Source organism: Larimichthys crocea, chromosome XIX, assembly GCF_000972845.2.
Source record: "Larimichthys crocea isolate SSNF chromosome XIX, L_crocea_2.0, whole genome shotgun sequence".
NCBI lineage: Eukaryota > Metazoa > Chordata > Actinopteri > Sciaenidae > Larimichthys > Larimichthys crocea.
This window is the reverse complement of record NC_040029.1, coordinates 11,480,459-11,498,664: the sequence shown is the minus strand read 5'-3', so window position 1 is coordinate 11,498,664 and position 18,206 is coordinate 11,480,459. Positions and strand designations below refer to the sequence as shown.

Genomic DNA, 18,206 nt, shown 5'->3' with positions numbered 1-18,206 from the left:
TTCCTTTTTCATTTTTCCAAATATGGGAAGCTTGACAACAGTGACAAGGTGATAGAAGCCAGACTCAGAGATATTGTCAAAGACTAAAAAAAAGGGTGATATATTTACACTATGCAACCATTATACACAAGTAAATCCAAAAATTGAATACACAAGTCATATCAAACATATGGCAGCATCACATACATACACAGACCTACACGGACATCTTTCCTTAAATAGGTCCTACAATCTACTGAATAATCATTCTAGGTTAAACCACAGGGCTGGTTACTTACTTGTATCAGTTAACATTATCAGTACAAACAAGCCTTCAAGATTCAGGTGAGCACATTTTGACAATGCAATCAATTGTGACTTTGTGTAAACTCCTAGATCATGTCACTATGTCAAAGAGTTTTTAGAGGTCAATTTTAAACAACATACACATAACCTTACTTGAAAGTAACCCAATAAAGACCACACACACACCAACATCATGTTATTACATTGGATGACTTTAATCCACAATTTCTGTCATATTAAAAACACAAGTCTATGTTACACAGCTCAGTTACCAGCTAACAAAAAAGAAAAAGACATGAACGCAGTGAATTGAATAGGAAGTTAAAAATCTAGACAGGGCTGCATTAAAGACCTCAAGCAGCTGTTAACATCTGGGTCTAGTTGGGATAAAATTCTAAACATTATAAACTACCGAGAATAAATGATGCATGTCTTGGTCTACACCTGTTGATTTACTTTAAGTTGAATATTTTGAATGTGAGTACATCTCTGAAAGTCAAGAACAAGCACATCAATGAATGTAAAAAAAAAAAAAAACCCTCCTCTTTGCTGTTCAGTGTCCCTCAAACACAGTGCTTTTCAAACAGGTGTCGTGACAGTGTGCAGGTTTTCATTCCAAACAATACAGACAATATATCGAGGCAATCCAGTTAAACCAGCAGCTCTGGAATAAAACGGGTTCTTGGTCCTCCATCACATTACGCTGAAAACCAGTATTCTACACTAGGTCATGTAGTCAGTTTCTACCACCTAAACCTTTCCTGTTTTTGGTGTCCCACTTCAGAGGCAACTTGCAGAGGTGTGTCCTTCAGAGCACTAAGGCTCAGCATCAGTAGTTCCAATACTTGGCCTCACAGAGACCACCATTAACATTGCCTGCATCCAGGCAGTCCTCGTCAACTGATGAAAGTGGTCATTTCAGAGTTAAGTTATTGGCTGACAAAGTAAATATGTCCGAATATGTATGTATAACCTAAAATTCTTGAATAATTGGCAGAACCATTTTCTGACTTTACAAGCAGACAGAATTTTGGGATATTTGGGACTACAAACAATACACCTGTTGTGTTCTTTAAATGTACACAAAGCATTTTACTGGGCCTCTGGAACGTGACAGCTTTGTTTACCCATGATGATAAACTCTGTCAGGAAATACAGACTTCACAGTAGCCTCTGGGTTGGGACAGCTTGAGGAAATTTGATCTAGTGTTTTACGATGAAGACTTTTTGACATAGCTCAGGAGAGACACTGAGTGCAGCGTTCCTTGACACTGACATGCAGCTTGTGTTTATGACACATGGAGAGCAGTGTTTCCATATTCAGACAGAAAGAAGATGATCAGATCAAACAGGTTACAAGTCTGCTATTCTGTTCCTGAGTAAATGCAACCTTGGAGTGAGAGAGTAGAATTTTAGGAAACCAGAAAGAATTGTGTCATTTCAGAGTGGCTCTCTGGCTGACTAGAGATCAGTGATAACGTATTTACAGTAGAACAGTCTGGAGGGTAAATACAGAGAGAGCTGTTTTTGGAACAGAAGAAACAACAGGGTGCTCTCTCCTCCTCCTCCTCCTATCCCCTCCCAAGGTCTAGAAGAAGTTTTCAGGTTGAGACAAAACAAGAGAACAACCAACACAAAGCTCACTTCACTGATTTGGATTTCACCCAAATGTGCTTATCCCAAGTCAGCAATGAGGTTTTTACTGCTGCAAATGGTAGCTAACCTTGGTTATTTATAGACCTTGGCAGGACATCAGCATATTGGAAAGTAGAGTCAGAGGTCAGACGTAGAAAAGTCGTACCCTGGAGGTACTGACATGGAGGTCATCATCGTAGAACTTGGTCTCTATGATCACATTACCACTGGAATACAAAGACAACATGTCAAAGTTAACTTAAGTATCAAATACATATCAAATCTCTCCAATATAATCACTTCCAGAAAAAAATAATACATAATACACAATAGAACATGTCAAAGTTACAGGGAAAATTCAATTGATTATAACTGGGCTCATAATCCTGTAATTTTCATTCCTGTCAGTGATTCTAATTCTGTACTCACAAGTAAAGTAAATGGTGAGATCTTAAAGACCTCTGAAGTGTCTTAAAATAGTAAAAATGCATAAAATTATTGAGTTCAAAAACAGCTAATTTTGCCGTTCAGACCACTTCTCAAGACTGTAGGTGTGACACATGATTTGATTTGATCAATTTCCATAATAAATGTCTGAGAATAACCATGCTCAATCCAAACCCAGTATCAGAAAAGAGACTTTAATTAAATGACAAAATTATTTCAAATTTGGATTTAAGTTAATTTCCAATACTTAATAGAATGCTCACTATTATGTGCATAAGAGCCTAAATTACATAGTTAGAAGAATGCTGTGGATTTGGGATTCCAGTGGCTTTAAAGTCTATGTAAAGGCAATTCTGAGATTTATTTCAAAATACATTAATATGTTGGAAAATAGTTGCTGAAAACATGTGAGAAGACTTTGAATAATATATATATGAAATGAGGAATTAGAGGTTAAAACCAGTTTTCAGTCCAGATTTTTTGGGCGGTCCTAAAGGGTGGTTCGATGACATGCTGTAATTGGGTCAGAATTTCACCATTAACCTTTCTTAAAGTTTCTCTAACCCGTCTGATCATTTGACTGCTCATGTTTCCTGAGTTACATGACTTCATTGTGTTGATGTTACTGTATTCTCAGATCTCAGCTATCAAATTGGTTTATAATAATGTATTAGTACTGACAAATGATGGGTAAGACTATGCAAATAAGACCCATGTTGTAATAAATTGGAATCATTCTTTAGATATTCCCAATTTGTACAAATTTGGCCAATATTTCCTTAAAAAATATCACATCATTAATCACTATTATAATATTGGTGCATTAAGTTAACACTGGATAGGTTAATTCTAACATGTATTGTACATTTTGTTTTGTTAGTTACAGGTCATTTCTGAGTCACTGCATGTTGGTTTTTAATGAAGCATAAGATTTGATTAAAACAGCTGTGTAAGATTGAGAAATACAGATACAGTGCATGTATGAGCAGTACAAAGACATAACAGAGAAATTACAATCTGAGTGGAGACTCACGTTAAAACATTGGCTGGCATCATCTGGGACTCTGGAGCTGCTTCTATCAGAGACTGCCATGTGTTGGTGGAATTGGGGATAACAAAACCAAACTCAAAGAACCATTCTGGACAGAGAGACACAGAGAGACAGAGCTCAGTGCTGCCTTAACATACAATAACATCACTACCATTCCTGCTTCATACAGTGCGTTTGGTCCAAATACTGTTACAAATACTGAGAGATGTTTCCCTCTCTGATGGAAAGCAGCAACACAAACATGTTGTGTTGGTGTGGATTGTGTGTTGTCCCCTGGGATTCTCTGTAACCTCACCTTTGTACAGTAGGGCCCCAGGGACAATACTCCAAACACACAGTAACAGGGAAGTGACAACATTGACAACAACTTAGAAAATATCACAGCTCTATTGGTGATAGGAGAGGATGAGCCTTTTCTTCTCAGATCCCCATAATAACCAGCTAGGCCAGCACCAAGAGACTCAGCAAGAGCTTCCACCAGACAACTAGGATCCTAAATGAGGACACTGCCTAGGACTATTTATTCCTTATTGCTACTGTTGTTATTATTATTGTTATTATTATTAAATATGCTTCCTGCAAAACATTTCCCTTCACCTTTCTTTGTTAAATCTTTTGTTTAATCAGACCCTAGAAGCTCCTTTTTTTTAAAATCAACTTTCTCTAAAAAAAAATGTTTATCTAGTGAGTTTTTCCTGTTTTGTCGTTTTTGTGCTTATGTTCATAAGCAATACTTTATCTGCTGTTATGAGTGGGGCTGCAAATAACGATGCATGATTTCATTGCCGACTGACCACTAAAAGGAGAAAAATACTGGAAAGTAAAAGCAGTAACAGGATAGTACCAAATTTATTTTCTATTGAACAACACACACTTTAACAATAGATTTTTTCTCTTCACAAGTTCGTCATAATGACCAGGATGATGGAATGGATTAAAGGAATGTGATTTGGCAAAGTGATTTATAACACCCAGGATGACCCTGGGTGTTATAAATCACTTTGCCAAATCACATTCCTTTAACACTACAAATTGAATCTGCCATTTTAAGAGCCACCATCCTGGTCATTATGACGAACTTGTGAAGAGAAAAAATCTATTGTTAAAGTGTGTGTTCTAAGAGTTTCTAAGAGTTTCTAAGAGTTTGGGGGCCCCTCTTTTGTCAAACTCTGAGGGAGAGATTCCTAACCTTTTCACATGATCTGTGGTGATGTAACAGTCTGTTGCATTTTAAGAGGAAAACATGCTGAAGTACATGAATAAATGCAACAGATGCAGCATGTTCCTAAAAAATGTTTAGTAAACTTTGAAAACAAGGTGACATAAAAACTCACCCCACCAATCTAAAACAGTAAAAGAGAAATAAGAGAAATAACTTCACTTACTTAAATGAATACAAATACAATGGACCAGCCTCCATATTAATGTGCAAACAATAAAAAACATACTGATACTGATGTTTCAAGTAGTAAAAAACATTTACATGGAACACTACAAACGACAAACAAAGTCTGTTTCGATGCCATGATGCAACTGTTAATGGTGCCTACTGTTGCTGAGTGGCTGTCATTCACCCCATCATAGCTGTCAGCAAATGTCACTCACTGCGTAACAGTCTAATGAGTTACAGCCCATGCATTGGCTTCTAACAAATGAGTCTAAGGCAGTGGTCTCCAACCTTTTTAAGCCCAAGATCCCTGACCTCCACCTTGGTTAGAGGCAAGATCTACCTATTGAAGCGTTAAAAAAAAAAAAAAAAAAAGACAGCCCAGATTGTACTTCCAACTTGATGCCTTTTATTCAGGCTAATTGTATTTGAATTGCATGAAATGCTTTGGTCCAACGTTCAAATTAATGCAACAAAGAAAACACTGTAACTTGCATATCAAACTGGCCATAGCTTCACATCAACTTCAATTCAAAGTTTTTTTTTTTTTTTTTAATTTCATTTCAACACAAAAAGAAAAGGAATGTGGAATTTGTGGAATTTTCCACTTATGAGGACAGTATTTTGTTTATGGTAAACAATTAGATCACATGCAGTGTTATGCTTATCCACTCAAGCTTCATACAAGTTACATAACATCAGCATTTTAGAAAATATATATATAAATAAAGTGTATTATTATTATTAAAATAGAACTGTAACACTGTAACATAGAACTGTTTTGACAAAATTCTCAGTCAGTGTAAATAAGCTCAGTGCAGTTATGTACCATCTTATGCATCATCACTTTTCACATTGCCATCAGATGTCAAAACTGGCATGTTACTCACCCAGGTTAGTGAGATGGCTGTGACTGAATACTGTCTGTGAGCGCTTTGTAGTTTGGCTCATAGCTACTGACAGCTAGTCTGAGACAGTCTGTGAGGTGTTTGTCAGTAAGGCGGCTCCTGTACTTTGAATTAATTATTTTCATCTGTGAAAACGTCATTTCACAGAGGTAAGTGGATCTAAAGTAGGCACTCACTCTTAGTGCACATGAGGTGAGGAGAGGAAACTTCTCCCTGCTGAGTCCCCAAAAAGTCCCCAAAAAGTTACTGTCCCCTGATCTTACTTTCAGCTCAATGTCATTTTGCAAATCAACCATCTCCATGTCAACCCCACTAGGCAGAGCAAATACCTGCTGAAATTTGGCTGCTACTTGTTCCACATCAATGGTCAGGAATGGGTTTAAGACGAATGCAGCAACATCTTCCATGACGTCCAATTCACCAAAACGCCTACTGAACTGAGCTTGGCCTGCCACTTTGTCCAGGTGAACAGAGTATTGCTCAGGGTGAAAAGCGCCCTTGTCACCGATGGCCTGTGACATTTTCTCCAGGTTTCCCAACCTGAGAAAATGTCACCCCACCAGTGTGTCAGCCTCCCGTTTTTCAGTTGTGTGTTCCAAACACCGAGCTTGGCCTTGAATGCATTCACTGTGCTTATCATGTGGGGCAGGTGTCGGCCTTTTCCCTGGAGCACGTTGTTCAGTGCGTTCAGTTTTGCCATCACGGCATCAAGCTCATCCAATAACGCCTTGAATAAGCGGTGCTGAAATGCTTTTGCTCTAATCGTGTTGATCAGTTTGACCACCAGAGTCATAACATGAGGAAAGTTCATGACCTTTCCCGCCAAGGCCTGCTTGGTGAATGACACAGTGATAATTCACTAAGTCGGGAAAATCACGGTCATTACGGCACAGTGCAATAAATCCAGAGTGCGTACCGCGCATCGCTGGGGCCCTATCAGTGGTAATTGCCACCAGATGTCGTTATCACGGACATATTTTTTAAATGTGTTGTAAATATCCTCACCTCTGGTTCTCTCCTTTAAGTGCAAAAGAGTGAGGAGATCCTCTTTTGTTGTAGAGTCCGGGAACGCCATCCTGACAAATACAACCAGCTAAGCTGTGTCCATTACATCGAGGGATTTATCAAACTGTAGTGAAAAATATTCACAGTGTGACAAGTCTTTTAGCACTTCTCGATCCACGTCCCCTGACATTTCCTCGACCCTCCTCACAACTGTATTGGGGCCGAGCTGGACACTGCGGAACGCGGTTTTGATGTTCTTTGTTTTTGAAGCCACTGAAAACCGTCTCTGCGGTGATGGCCATTGCCTCCTTGAATAAATCGCCATCTGTAAAAGGCTTCTTGTGTTTAGCCAAAAGGTGACTAATGCGGAATGAAGCTTCAGTCGCAGCCTTATTTTGAGCAGCAGGTTTTGTGAAAAGTGACTGCTGGACCTTGAACCCCGCTTTCAGCTCAGCAACTTTCCTAGAGCGGATTGCGCTCTTGGCGGGGAAACTGTCTTTGAATTTGTGGTGGTTGGTGTTGTGGTGCCGCTCCAGATTTCCTCTTTTAGACAGCGCTAGAGTTTGGTGGCACAGCATACAAACACATTTGTCTTTCACCATGGTGAAAATAAATTCCACCTCCCATTCCTCATGGAAATGATAAGTTTTCGACTTCTTTCTCTGAGCCTCCGCCATGCCGTAAAATGTAATTTTACGAGAGTTAATGTGCCAGTAGATCTTATTGGTCAATTTAATGCCGCCTGTTACGCTGGATTTTTCATCTTCATCTTTTCATCTATGCACTCTTACTTATCTCGTTATCTCGATATAACAAAGATTGTTTTCTCGTGATAACGAATTAATTAATAATGTGTTCCTCTTGATTTCAACCTACAAAAGCTGCCAGGAACGGCTTCCGTAGCCTAACTAACTTTACGTTAGTTTGTTTACTTGACTGGAAGCCGTTCGTGGCAGCTTTTGTAGGTTGAAATCAAGACACATAAAAAAAGAAAAATCCATGGCTTCCGTAAGATAGCTTCCGTAAGATAGAGAGAAAGAGAGGTGCTTGCAAAACTGAACATTAATCAGCCATAATGTATTTGTGTAATTATTTTTCTATTATTTTCGGGATCTACAGGTAATGTTTCAAAGATCGACCAGTCGATAAGGCATTTCCTTCCTTAAAAGTTACATCTGCAAAGCCCACTTTTGGACAATTTAGACAGTGTTTGCATCCATCTTAACCTGTTACCAGTTGTCTTCCCTGCCTTTGTTGGCACATTGCTCTGTTTCTTGGCACATCACTGACCCCACTTGATCAGCTGAATAGTGTGAAGCCATTGGCAGGAATATACATTGTGTTTAAGCAAACAAACATAACATTGATCCATTGTGCCGCTAACTGAGTAACTTTGGGTTTTTTCCCCTGTAAGCAGTTTACCTTCTAGACACTGTCCTTTGAAGAAAACTTTCTGCTCCAGTCTGAATTTTTCCAGTTTTTCTGAGGAGGAAAAGTTCAGCTCTCTGGACACTGCTTTACACTTCAGGATCTTCTTTGGGACACGAGCTGGAGAGACAGTGAGAAAATACAATGGAATTAGAGCCTTTCTAGTCTTCCGACCACTCAAAGTGCTTTTACACTACATATGGCATTCACCCATTCACACACTGATGGCATTGGTTGCCATGCAAGGTGCCAACTGTTCATCAGTTTTAGGAGCTAACCATTCATACACACAGCTTTCGGGAGCAGTTTGGGTTTCAGTATCTTGCTCAAGGACACTTCAACATGCAGACTGGAGGAGCTAGGGATTGACCTGCCGATCATCTGATTAGTGGATACCCCTAACTTCTTTTACAGATCATGATTTTTTTGTTCAGTAATGATCATGAGTAAAAACACATAAAATGCTGATATCAGAGCTTCTTGCGGCATTTCCCATCATTTATTCTGTCCACAATATGTATGATCATTTGTACAGTTTTCACTAACAATAGTTAAACTGGTAAAATATAAAAACTTTATGTACATAAAGAGTTTGAAGCCATTTTCCACTGTATAGTACCGGGCAAGTATTTTCCGTTATGGATATTACCTGGTACTTTTTTTGGTACCACCTCATATGAGTTTCCAGCTGATACTGAAAGGTGATGTGAGAAGACAGCAGACCACTGAATGGTCATGCAACACAGGACATCCTGCACAAAACCTGCATCAATAAATACCACCTTGTTTTTAATTCCCTCAAAAATGGTAGCCTGGAAGATGCTGTGGTCAATTGATTAGGGCAGTCTAATCAATCCAATGAAAAAAGAAGGAACCAGAGATATCCCTGTTCAACCTGTCACGACCCGGCTCTAGAGCCATGACAAAAATAAAAGGGAGACACGGCTTGAAAGCCAAAATTGCAGTGATTTATTGTAAAGAACTAAACAACACAAACATTTTTTTACCAAAAACAAACCACGGAAACAATGGGGTGTGTTAATCAGTGGTGAAGGTGCATGTATGCATGAGTGAAAATGTGTAGATGTGAGATATTATGTGCCCTGAGAACAAAGAAACCAAAAAACCATGAGGCAGCCTGGAGAGGTGGGTGGAGCCTGCCAGAGAGAGAGAGGGAGAAAGAGAGTTAATGGGTGGAGCTTTATACTCTCCCTAACTGGGGGGCAGGGGTTTCCACCAATCAGCTGGGTATTGGAGCTCACACACTCAATTACACAGGGAACCGTCACAAACCCAACCAACTAATCTGGGAGTAAGAAATATGTCCATGTACTCAAAATGTCAGTTGCATTGTAAGACTGTGTTTACCTTTAATCCTTAGCCTTGTCTGACATATTGTCTGTGATATTGTCTATTGTTTTATATTTGCATTGCCCTTCACATTCTGCACTTGAGAGCATACTAAATGTTATTGTATAAGTTTCCTGCAAATTGAACATTTTACATATATTGTTAATATATTGTTATATTTTACATGAGTCCAGCACGTCACATTGCATTTCACAACACACACATTTCTGTATGACAAATAAACCTTTGAATCCGTGTAGATAACTACAAAAAGAACGGTGCATGAAAGATGAAATATATCAAACAAATCCAGTTCAAACAGAAAGGTTTGGGTGATAATACTTTAATGATTGTGTGACAACATTCATCTTTGTCCACACTTCTAAATAACTGCACTCATATAAACCTGTCAAATGGTTTGTATGGTCTTCCCCTGTACTTCATTACAGCCCCCACATGCACAGAACTCAGCAATGTAGCTAATGAACATATGCTATCTTGACTGTTGGAAATATTTGCCAAGCTAGTGAGAATAAGATTTTAAAGCCTTCAATTGTTCTGCCACAATACCACTTAATCTGTATATGTGTGTGATTTTAAGTTTGACTGTACCTTCATGTTCAACTCCTGGAACAGAGAGGTCCTCAGTTCCCTGCCACAGCACTTTGCCCGTCTCTGCATCTCGAAGATTCATCCAGTTTCTGCCAGAAAAAGGTTAAGTTGCAACAACAAGACTAAAGAATATATACACTAATAAAGTTAGAAATTAAAATGGTTTTAGTCAGATATAAATTGTCAAACAATATTATATAATATTCTGTGTGTGTGTGGGTTTATTATATATATCTATATATATATATATAATATAATTTATATATTAATTATTATATCATATATATATATATAATATATAAAATAAATAAATAAATAAATAAATAAATACTATCTCTATATAATATTGTTTACTAAATATTATTTAGTAAAAAAACATTCCATACAACTGTTTACTCATTTCATTTCCAGGCCTCAGGAACAGGTAGGATGAGGCTGTGATGGAATGCTAATCAGCCCACAGTCATTCAAATGGAACAAGTAACTTCTGTTCAGGTTAACATGAAAGGACAGAGATTTGAACTGGCAACCATCGGTAAACTCACAAAAAAATACTATCACAATATGCTGCCCATAATAACAGTGGCATCGCTATCCAGGTGATTCTGTAATATTTGACATTTTGCACGATAGTCATCAAAGATACATTGATGTCTGTGTAGCATTTGCATGTCATACAAAAGATTTTTTTTGCTGGACCTCTTTCTTTTTCCAGACAAAGCAGGGCTCTAAATGTACACTCTAAACCAACTGAGGTTTCAATTTGCCAAAATCAGCTACAGAGCTGTAGAATATATGAACCAACTATGTAGGCCTTGGTTGCAGATATAGAGTACTGTGCAAAAGTCTAAGGCAGGTCTGAAAAAAAGTTGGACACTAAGAATGGTCTCAAAAATATAAATAATTTCAAATCAATTAACAAAATGCAAAGTGAGCAAACAAAAGAAATCAAAATCAATATTTCGCGTTACTACATTTAGCCTCCAAACCAGCATCAATTCTTTCAAGCAAAGTATTTTGTAGGATTATAGTCAGGTGTATGGTCAACCAAATATACCAAAGAGGTGCTAATGGTCATCAATTCCACATATAGGTTGAAAAACAGTCATTAACTGAAACAGAAACAGTTGTGTATGAGACTGAAAACTGGGTGAGGAACAGCCAAACTCTGCTACCAACTTGAGGTTGTGGAATACAATTACACGTCACAGGTCATACACCATGGCAAGATTGTGTTGATTAATGATGCTGAGAAATACAGGCAGAAACTTATCCATCATGCAACACCATCAGGGATGATGGACATATGATTGGCCCTAAATTTATTCTGCAGTAGGACAATGACCCCAAACATACAACCAATGTCAATAAGAACATCTTCAGTAAAGAAGAACAAGAAGTCCCCCACAGTGCCCTGATCTCAACATCAAGTTTTTCTGGGATTACATGTTAATTGATGAAAATAAACTATTAACACTTCTATTTTTGAAAGCATTCTTAGTTTACAGTATTTTTTTCACACCGACCTAAAGCTTTTGCAAAGTACTCTATATACAGACATTCAAACATCTAGGACAGTGCTGAAGTTAATATCTAAATATCAGTGACATACATAACATGCATTAAATAGTGTACCTTGTAATCACATCTGTTTACACTACTGTAGACACCTCACTGACAGTTGTACATGAGACAGAGGCAAACAGAGAAACACTGAAGCTCACAATACACTACAGAAGGAGGTAGAAATCCAGCTAAAGTTCAAACAGAAAGATTGTGTGACAACATTATTCTTTGTCTTCAATTCTAAATAACTGCACTCATATAAACCTGTCTGATGTTTGCATGATTGTCCCCTGTACTTCATTATAGCCCCCACATGCACAGATCTCAACAATGTAGCTAATGAACATATGCTACGTCTCGCATACGTCCAGGATTCTCGCATGATCTCGTGATCTCGTGTGAATATGGCCGGTTTGCTACACTGCCAAGATGCGCCCGGTGTGAGTTGATGCAGGGCAGAGGACGCAGCTAAAACGCGGCGCAGCCGTTACTAATCTAATAGAAGGGTCTACTTGAATCATCATACTGATATTATTTTTTGCATCAAAGGGTTAAATATAACATTCATGGTGATTTACAGGAGAAATAAAAATATCGAGATATATATCGTGTATCGCGATATAGCTTAAAAATAGAGATATTGGTTATAGGCCATATCGTGCAGCCCTACTTAAGTATAACACTCCAGCAAATAAAATCATGCTTCATAAAGCCATATTGGACAAAATTCAGCCAGGGTTGAAGAAATCCTGCTAGCTTATAGGTGACAACAAGGACAACAGTTTGTAACAAAGAGGAAACTGCAGAAGCCTTTGTGTAGGTGATTCTTGCTATTAGCTGTCCCATCAGTCTGTCATTTCGTCAGCTGTTCCTGACCTCCACATTCACTATAAACACAATGCAACTGTCAATCACAGAGTGTGTAAGGACCTAGTCACTGAGTTTACAGCTTCTCATCACAACCATTTTAACACTTCTGGGGCCATATTCACGGAAAGTATGCGCAACATCAATGCTACACATTGCCAGTACTACTGATCTATCAAAGTAACCACAGAAACAAAGTTTTTGTACAAATACACATGATACAACCTTATTTACTCTGTGTGTAAGGTAAGAAGAGAGGCTGCAGGAGTGGGACTAACTTTTCAACTAAATATGCTCGTACGTTGTTTTTCTTGTAGCTTTTACCCATTTTGACATTCAAACATTAACTTTTGGCCAGTGGCTACGAATAAACTGTCAGGCCAGCGCAGTACTGTACTAATGATCAAGCCACATCATTTTGCACTATGTGTTGTTTTATTTAAATCAGTGTCATTCTTCTAGATTGATACCACAGCAACCACATAAATTCATTAAAGCATAAGTTGCATTCAGGAAATGTTTGGTCATTGATGACAGACAGAAGTACAGATGAATACCAACTAAAGTGGAGTAAGGCTAATTCGATATCACAGTTCTTTGTTCTACATGATTCTCCACTTAGCATCCTGTCACACTCAGACACTACTTAGTGTCACACACATTTGACTCCACACCATCTGCGAAGCCCTTCATACCACCTCACTACCATCATTAACTGCCTCAAAACACACAGCTCCAAAAGCTCAAGACTCCCAGATGATCTCTGACTTGCCATGTTAGCATACTGTTGCATTAGTGAGGAAAATAAAGTTGTATACAGACTACTAATACACTATTCTAAACTACTGCGCATAATCTACCTGATCAAAATGTTAAGGGAATTTATAAAATTACATTAATTAGTTTATTTCATTTGGATTTATTTGTCTCACTTTATGCAGCTGTTTGTTTCTTCCATCTGCATCAACAACAGCAAAAAAAAGTCTTCCCAACACTGCCAAGTACCAATAGTAGTTGTAGGTTGTAGGTGTGTGTAGGTTGTGTGTGTATGTGACATCATCTTCACACTGTGTGTACAGTGCAATTATTTCTGTGAAATGATGCAACCTGCATATCCATATACTTGAAAGGTGTTTATAGTGTATATAACTGTTTATTTCATGATGATGATGATGATGATATAATATTTTAATAATTCACCTATCAGGTGCTTAAGACCAGTACAGCACATGTATGGCATGGATTTAAGACACCTGTGCATCATCCCCCACATCTTCCTCTGGCTTTCCCATGCTGAGTTGAATGGTTTCTCTAATCCTCTCAAGTCTAACTAAATCCAATCTCTTACATCGACCTTGCACAAAAGTCCAGGCCATACTGTGAGGTCTGCTCATCTAAAGAATTTAAATCTCTACACAGGTCACTGTAAAAAAAAAGAAAAAAAAAAAAGAGAGAAGACACAAAGACATGCAGTGTTTTAGCAGAACTTCCATAAAGACAAAGGCACTGAAAGGAGTCCCTTCTAAAAATCTTCCAACATCACCACACCACAGCCTCTTCAGGGCAGGCTGTGTATATATAAACCTGTCAAAACACACACACACACACACACACACACACACACACACACACCTAATGAGGCCCCAGTGGAAAGCTGCTGTCACTGTTTAGTCTGCATTTATTTTTAAAGATGCGCTAATGGCTCAAAGAACAGGCAGCTTCCTAACCCCAACCTTTACGCACCACAACACAACCATAACCCCTAACCTTTACACACCACACCACAACAATAGCCCCAGCCTTTACACACACCACACCACACCACACCACAACACAACATGAGCCCCAACCTTACCTTAATAAATAAATCCCATTTACTGGCCAAGTACCTATAGCAAAGTACCACCACCAGTAACCTAGTGAAGCTAATCCTTTTGCATTACCTTATGTCAGCGGATGACAAAGATTTTCGAAAGTAGTCAAACCACTTTCTTACAAAAGGTTATTCAAACATTGATAACTGTTTGATTGGAAACTGCAGGTTAAGGTAAGTGTACATTTGCCAGGCTAAACCAAAAGTTTTCTATTCAGAACACTATGATAAATCTGGTACCAATTACTCTGACTCTGACTCAGAAGACATAGCAAAGTCAGAGAATCTTCTATTTTAACTCCTGCATTCTCATTCCTTCTCTCCACCGAAACATTTAAAATGACAAATGGCCATCTTATATAGGTAGCTCTAAAAAGAGAAAAAAAAACCATGTGCAGATTCAGCCTGACTTTAAATTAGAATGTTTTATATTGAATAGGTCTTACTGCTTGTGTGGGATCTTCTTAGAGATGCTGTAAATGCTCTGTTCTGTTCTAGAGAATAACTGACTAAAAAAAGAGAAAACTTCACCACATTAGATGGTCTATTATCTTTGCAGTAGTTTACAGAAATGTTCATGGGCACTCTAGGTCTATTTTTATTCATGTTCCGTTATTAAGGATTCTGGATAGTAATGTTTGGTAGCAACCTTAGTCTAAAGAAAAAGATGTGGTTCAGTCTCTCCGTTGGCTTTAAAAAGGCTGTACAGTAGACAGACGGTAGTAAATCCCTGTTCCACTAAACCATGGATTTAGGTATTACCACACAACAGCAAGAGGCCTGACCTTACCAAGAATTATACACAAACACTTAGACCATCTTTTGTATACAGGGCGATAAAGGAAAAAGTTTCATACATAGTTATAATGTATAATATAAATAACAAAAATAACATTTTATCTTAGCTAAGCTAAAAGATGTATGGTTGTGTTGTCAGTGACTGGAAGGCTCTGAGCCTTCATTGCAATAAGTATAGCATGCTGCAGGGCTCTTCTGCTCATCCTAGAAGGCATTACTGGATCTAATTCAGTCCTACATGGTCACATGAAGCTCCATTCCATGAAAAGCACCCCCTCCCAACCATTTCTAAAGGCACAGCAAAGGCCGTGGGGGACTGAAAATCTTAACTGGTCTAAAATGTCAAATATTCAGGTGTGATAAAGGTTTAATATTAATCAATAGTCCTGTTCAGCTAAGATGGACTGACTTCAAGGCACATGTGTACTATAAAACACACTGCCTATGTGATTCTGTTTATATTATGTTTGATGCCATACAAAGATGTGTTCATGTATGTTTGTCGGCATATATGGTCGGCACATTGAAGAATTTTTGTCATAGAGAGATGACAAAATATGTCATGTAGACCCTTGTGAGCTAGATAAGTCCAGTATGGACAGTAGTATAAATATGAACACACTACAGCTCAGATATATACACTATGGTGAGTATTATGAATATGCATGGGTAAGTGAGAGCATATATAATGCAGGTAAGGGTATACAGTATTGGGTAAGTCATCAGCCAGTGAGGCATTCATTCTTTTGGTAGCTCCATCTGTGCTTTTTAAAACATAATAGAACAACATATGCCCCAGCATTATAAAAACAAATATCAAGTCTTCTGCATCATCACCACACTGCAAGGTTATCTACTGACAACGAGAGTTAAGTGGCTCAGCAGGGCCCCATTTCCTGAAAGTATCTTAAGGCTGAGATGGTCTCAGACCAGCAGCTTACAACGATACAAGGATACACTCCACTCATCGAGAAGATTAATTTTTCAGTGTTAAGGAAAGACAAGGGAACAGACTGCAGTTAGTGTCTCAGAAAAAGTGAGTGGCCAGCTTGATGGCTAATGGATGTTTGTAAGAAATGGATCCTCTTGTCACTTTGTCCACAACACAGAATGAAAACAAAACTGATCCCTGCCTATTTCATCTAAGATGGCCCAACAAAGTATTTTTTCCCCCCACAGTTTAAATTCTAAGTTTAAGTTTGCATAAAAACAGAGCCGACAGCTGGTCTTTGGAAAGTTCTGCTTTAAATGAAATTATATACAAAAAGGATTTTGTAGATGGTCTTACCCTAATTTGTCAAGCAAACACAACCAGACAAGTCTTGTAAAGATGAATGACTGCTACAACACTAATAAAGACAATATCAGCAAACTAACAACATTCTGGAGGCCTGCTGGTCAAGGACAAGTACAATACGAACACAGTACGATTGAATGGAAAATGATCGCAAGTAATATAAAGCATACGCGACATTTGGTGGACAGGATGACACATTAAAGTGGCAGGACTTCCATACAAGACAGGGACGCGCCTGTGTTTGACAGCTTCCACTGTGTGCATCACATACAGCAGACACGCCAAGTTACAGACCTGACGCTAGCAACATTTCTGACTTTTACTTTGAGCTGAGAGCTTACTAACAGCAAGTCAGGTTATCTGACAGCCTGCATCATTCTTCACGTTATCTCCATCGCATGTCACTGTTTAACATTACAGCTACCACACAGCACACCAAGCGCACTAAGCAGTTAGCCAGGCAAGTTAGCCACAAGGCAAGGCCACTCATTTTAGATGTCAGGCCCTCAATCACATGTGAACAAACGTGATCTAGATTCGTAGCAACATAGACATTTTGTTTGTCACAACGAACAAAGACAAACATCAGCTGTGATTGTTAGCTGACGTTGTTAGATGAAATAAAACTGACACGCTAGCCACAACTGCTAACCTGCACCAAGTCAACAACAGTCACCAGCAGTCTACCATATTTGCTAGGACACACTGGATTAAAGAGGACAGACAGCAAGCCTAAACCTATTACTGTGTATGGAACCTTCGCACACCAGCAGCCCGCCTCAGCAGCAGAAAGGATACAGTTTGAAGCCCTTCAAAATTTCCTTGGCCCTGTCTTCGTCTGAAGACATGTCAGAAAGCGTCTGTTCTCGTTCCTCCTTCCTGAAAACCCGGGTTCTGCTCAAACAACTGCGGCTGCTGTTATCTTAGCTCGTTAGCTGCCAGCTATGGCTTCGCTGAAAATAGCACAAACTATGTGTACTTAAGTCTATATTGTTGGACTGCAGGTTAAATCTAATCCGATAATGTAATCAGCTTAATATACCTTGCTAACTAACAGACAGCTCGCTCAGCCAGTCAATGGCACGGTCTTAATCCTAACAGCCAATCATAGAGAAGCACTGGTGGGGCTAAACTGATAGAGACGCGTCACCAGGGGCAACACACTGGGGTTTATACTCGCTGCAGTGTCCCCGACGCGAGGGTGCGTGAGTAGATTGTGGGGGTATCGGCCGACGGCCTGTATAGGTCCGTTAGCGGTACCCTAACACTGCTTTCTGTAAGCGGGTGTAAAATGGAGAGAAAGGAGGTGGACGGAGATAGTAACAACTGTATGGAGATGAGTGAAGAGGACTATGAGATTGATTAAGGGCGAAGTGAATGGGAGCAAGTGGGGAGAGGAGGAAGGTGTAGAAGTGGGAGAAAGAGAAAGAAGGAAGATAAAGATAGTGTGGAAGGCACGGAGAGTGAGGGGCAGGGAGATGAGGTAAAGAGTGGGAAGAAGGGTTCACTTAATATAGTGGCGAGATTTGAGGGAGAAGGGGGAGTAAAGAAAATGGATCCACTAAAAATCACAAAAATAATCAGAGCACAAGTAGGAGAAGTTATGTATGCTAAAGTGTTAGGAGATGGGAACTTGCTAATTGGGTGTAACACAGAAACACAAGTAGAAAAAGCTCCGAAAATGTGCAGGAAAAATG

General features: G+C 38.9%; 1 protein-coding gene across 1 annotated transcript; it reads right to left on the bottom strand.

The window, feature by feature from the left end:
* Positions 1–476: 476 nt before the first annotated feature.
* Positions 477–17,670, bottom strand: pde6d (phosphodiesterase 6D, cGMP-specific, rod, delta). Its single transcript, XM_010755150.3, has 5 exons — positions 17,308–17,670; positions 10,109–10,197; positions 8,141–8,266; positions 3,401–3,506; positions 477–2,147 (listed from the first exon to the last, which is right to left on the bottom strand). The coding sequence occupies exons 1-5, from the start codon at positions 17,355–17,357 to the stop codon at positions 2,066–2,068; spliced, it is 453 nt and encodes a 150-aa protein (XP_010753452.1). The 5' UTR covers positions 17,358–17,670; the 3' UTR covers positions 477–2,065.
* Between the last annotated feature and the right edge of the window lie 536 nt (positions 17,671–18,206).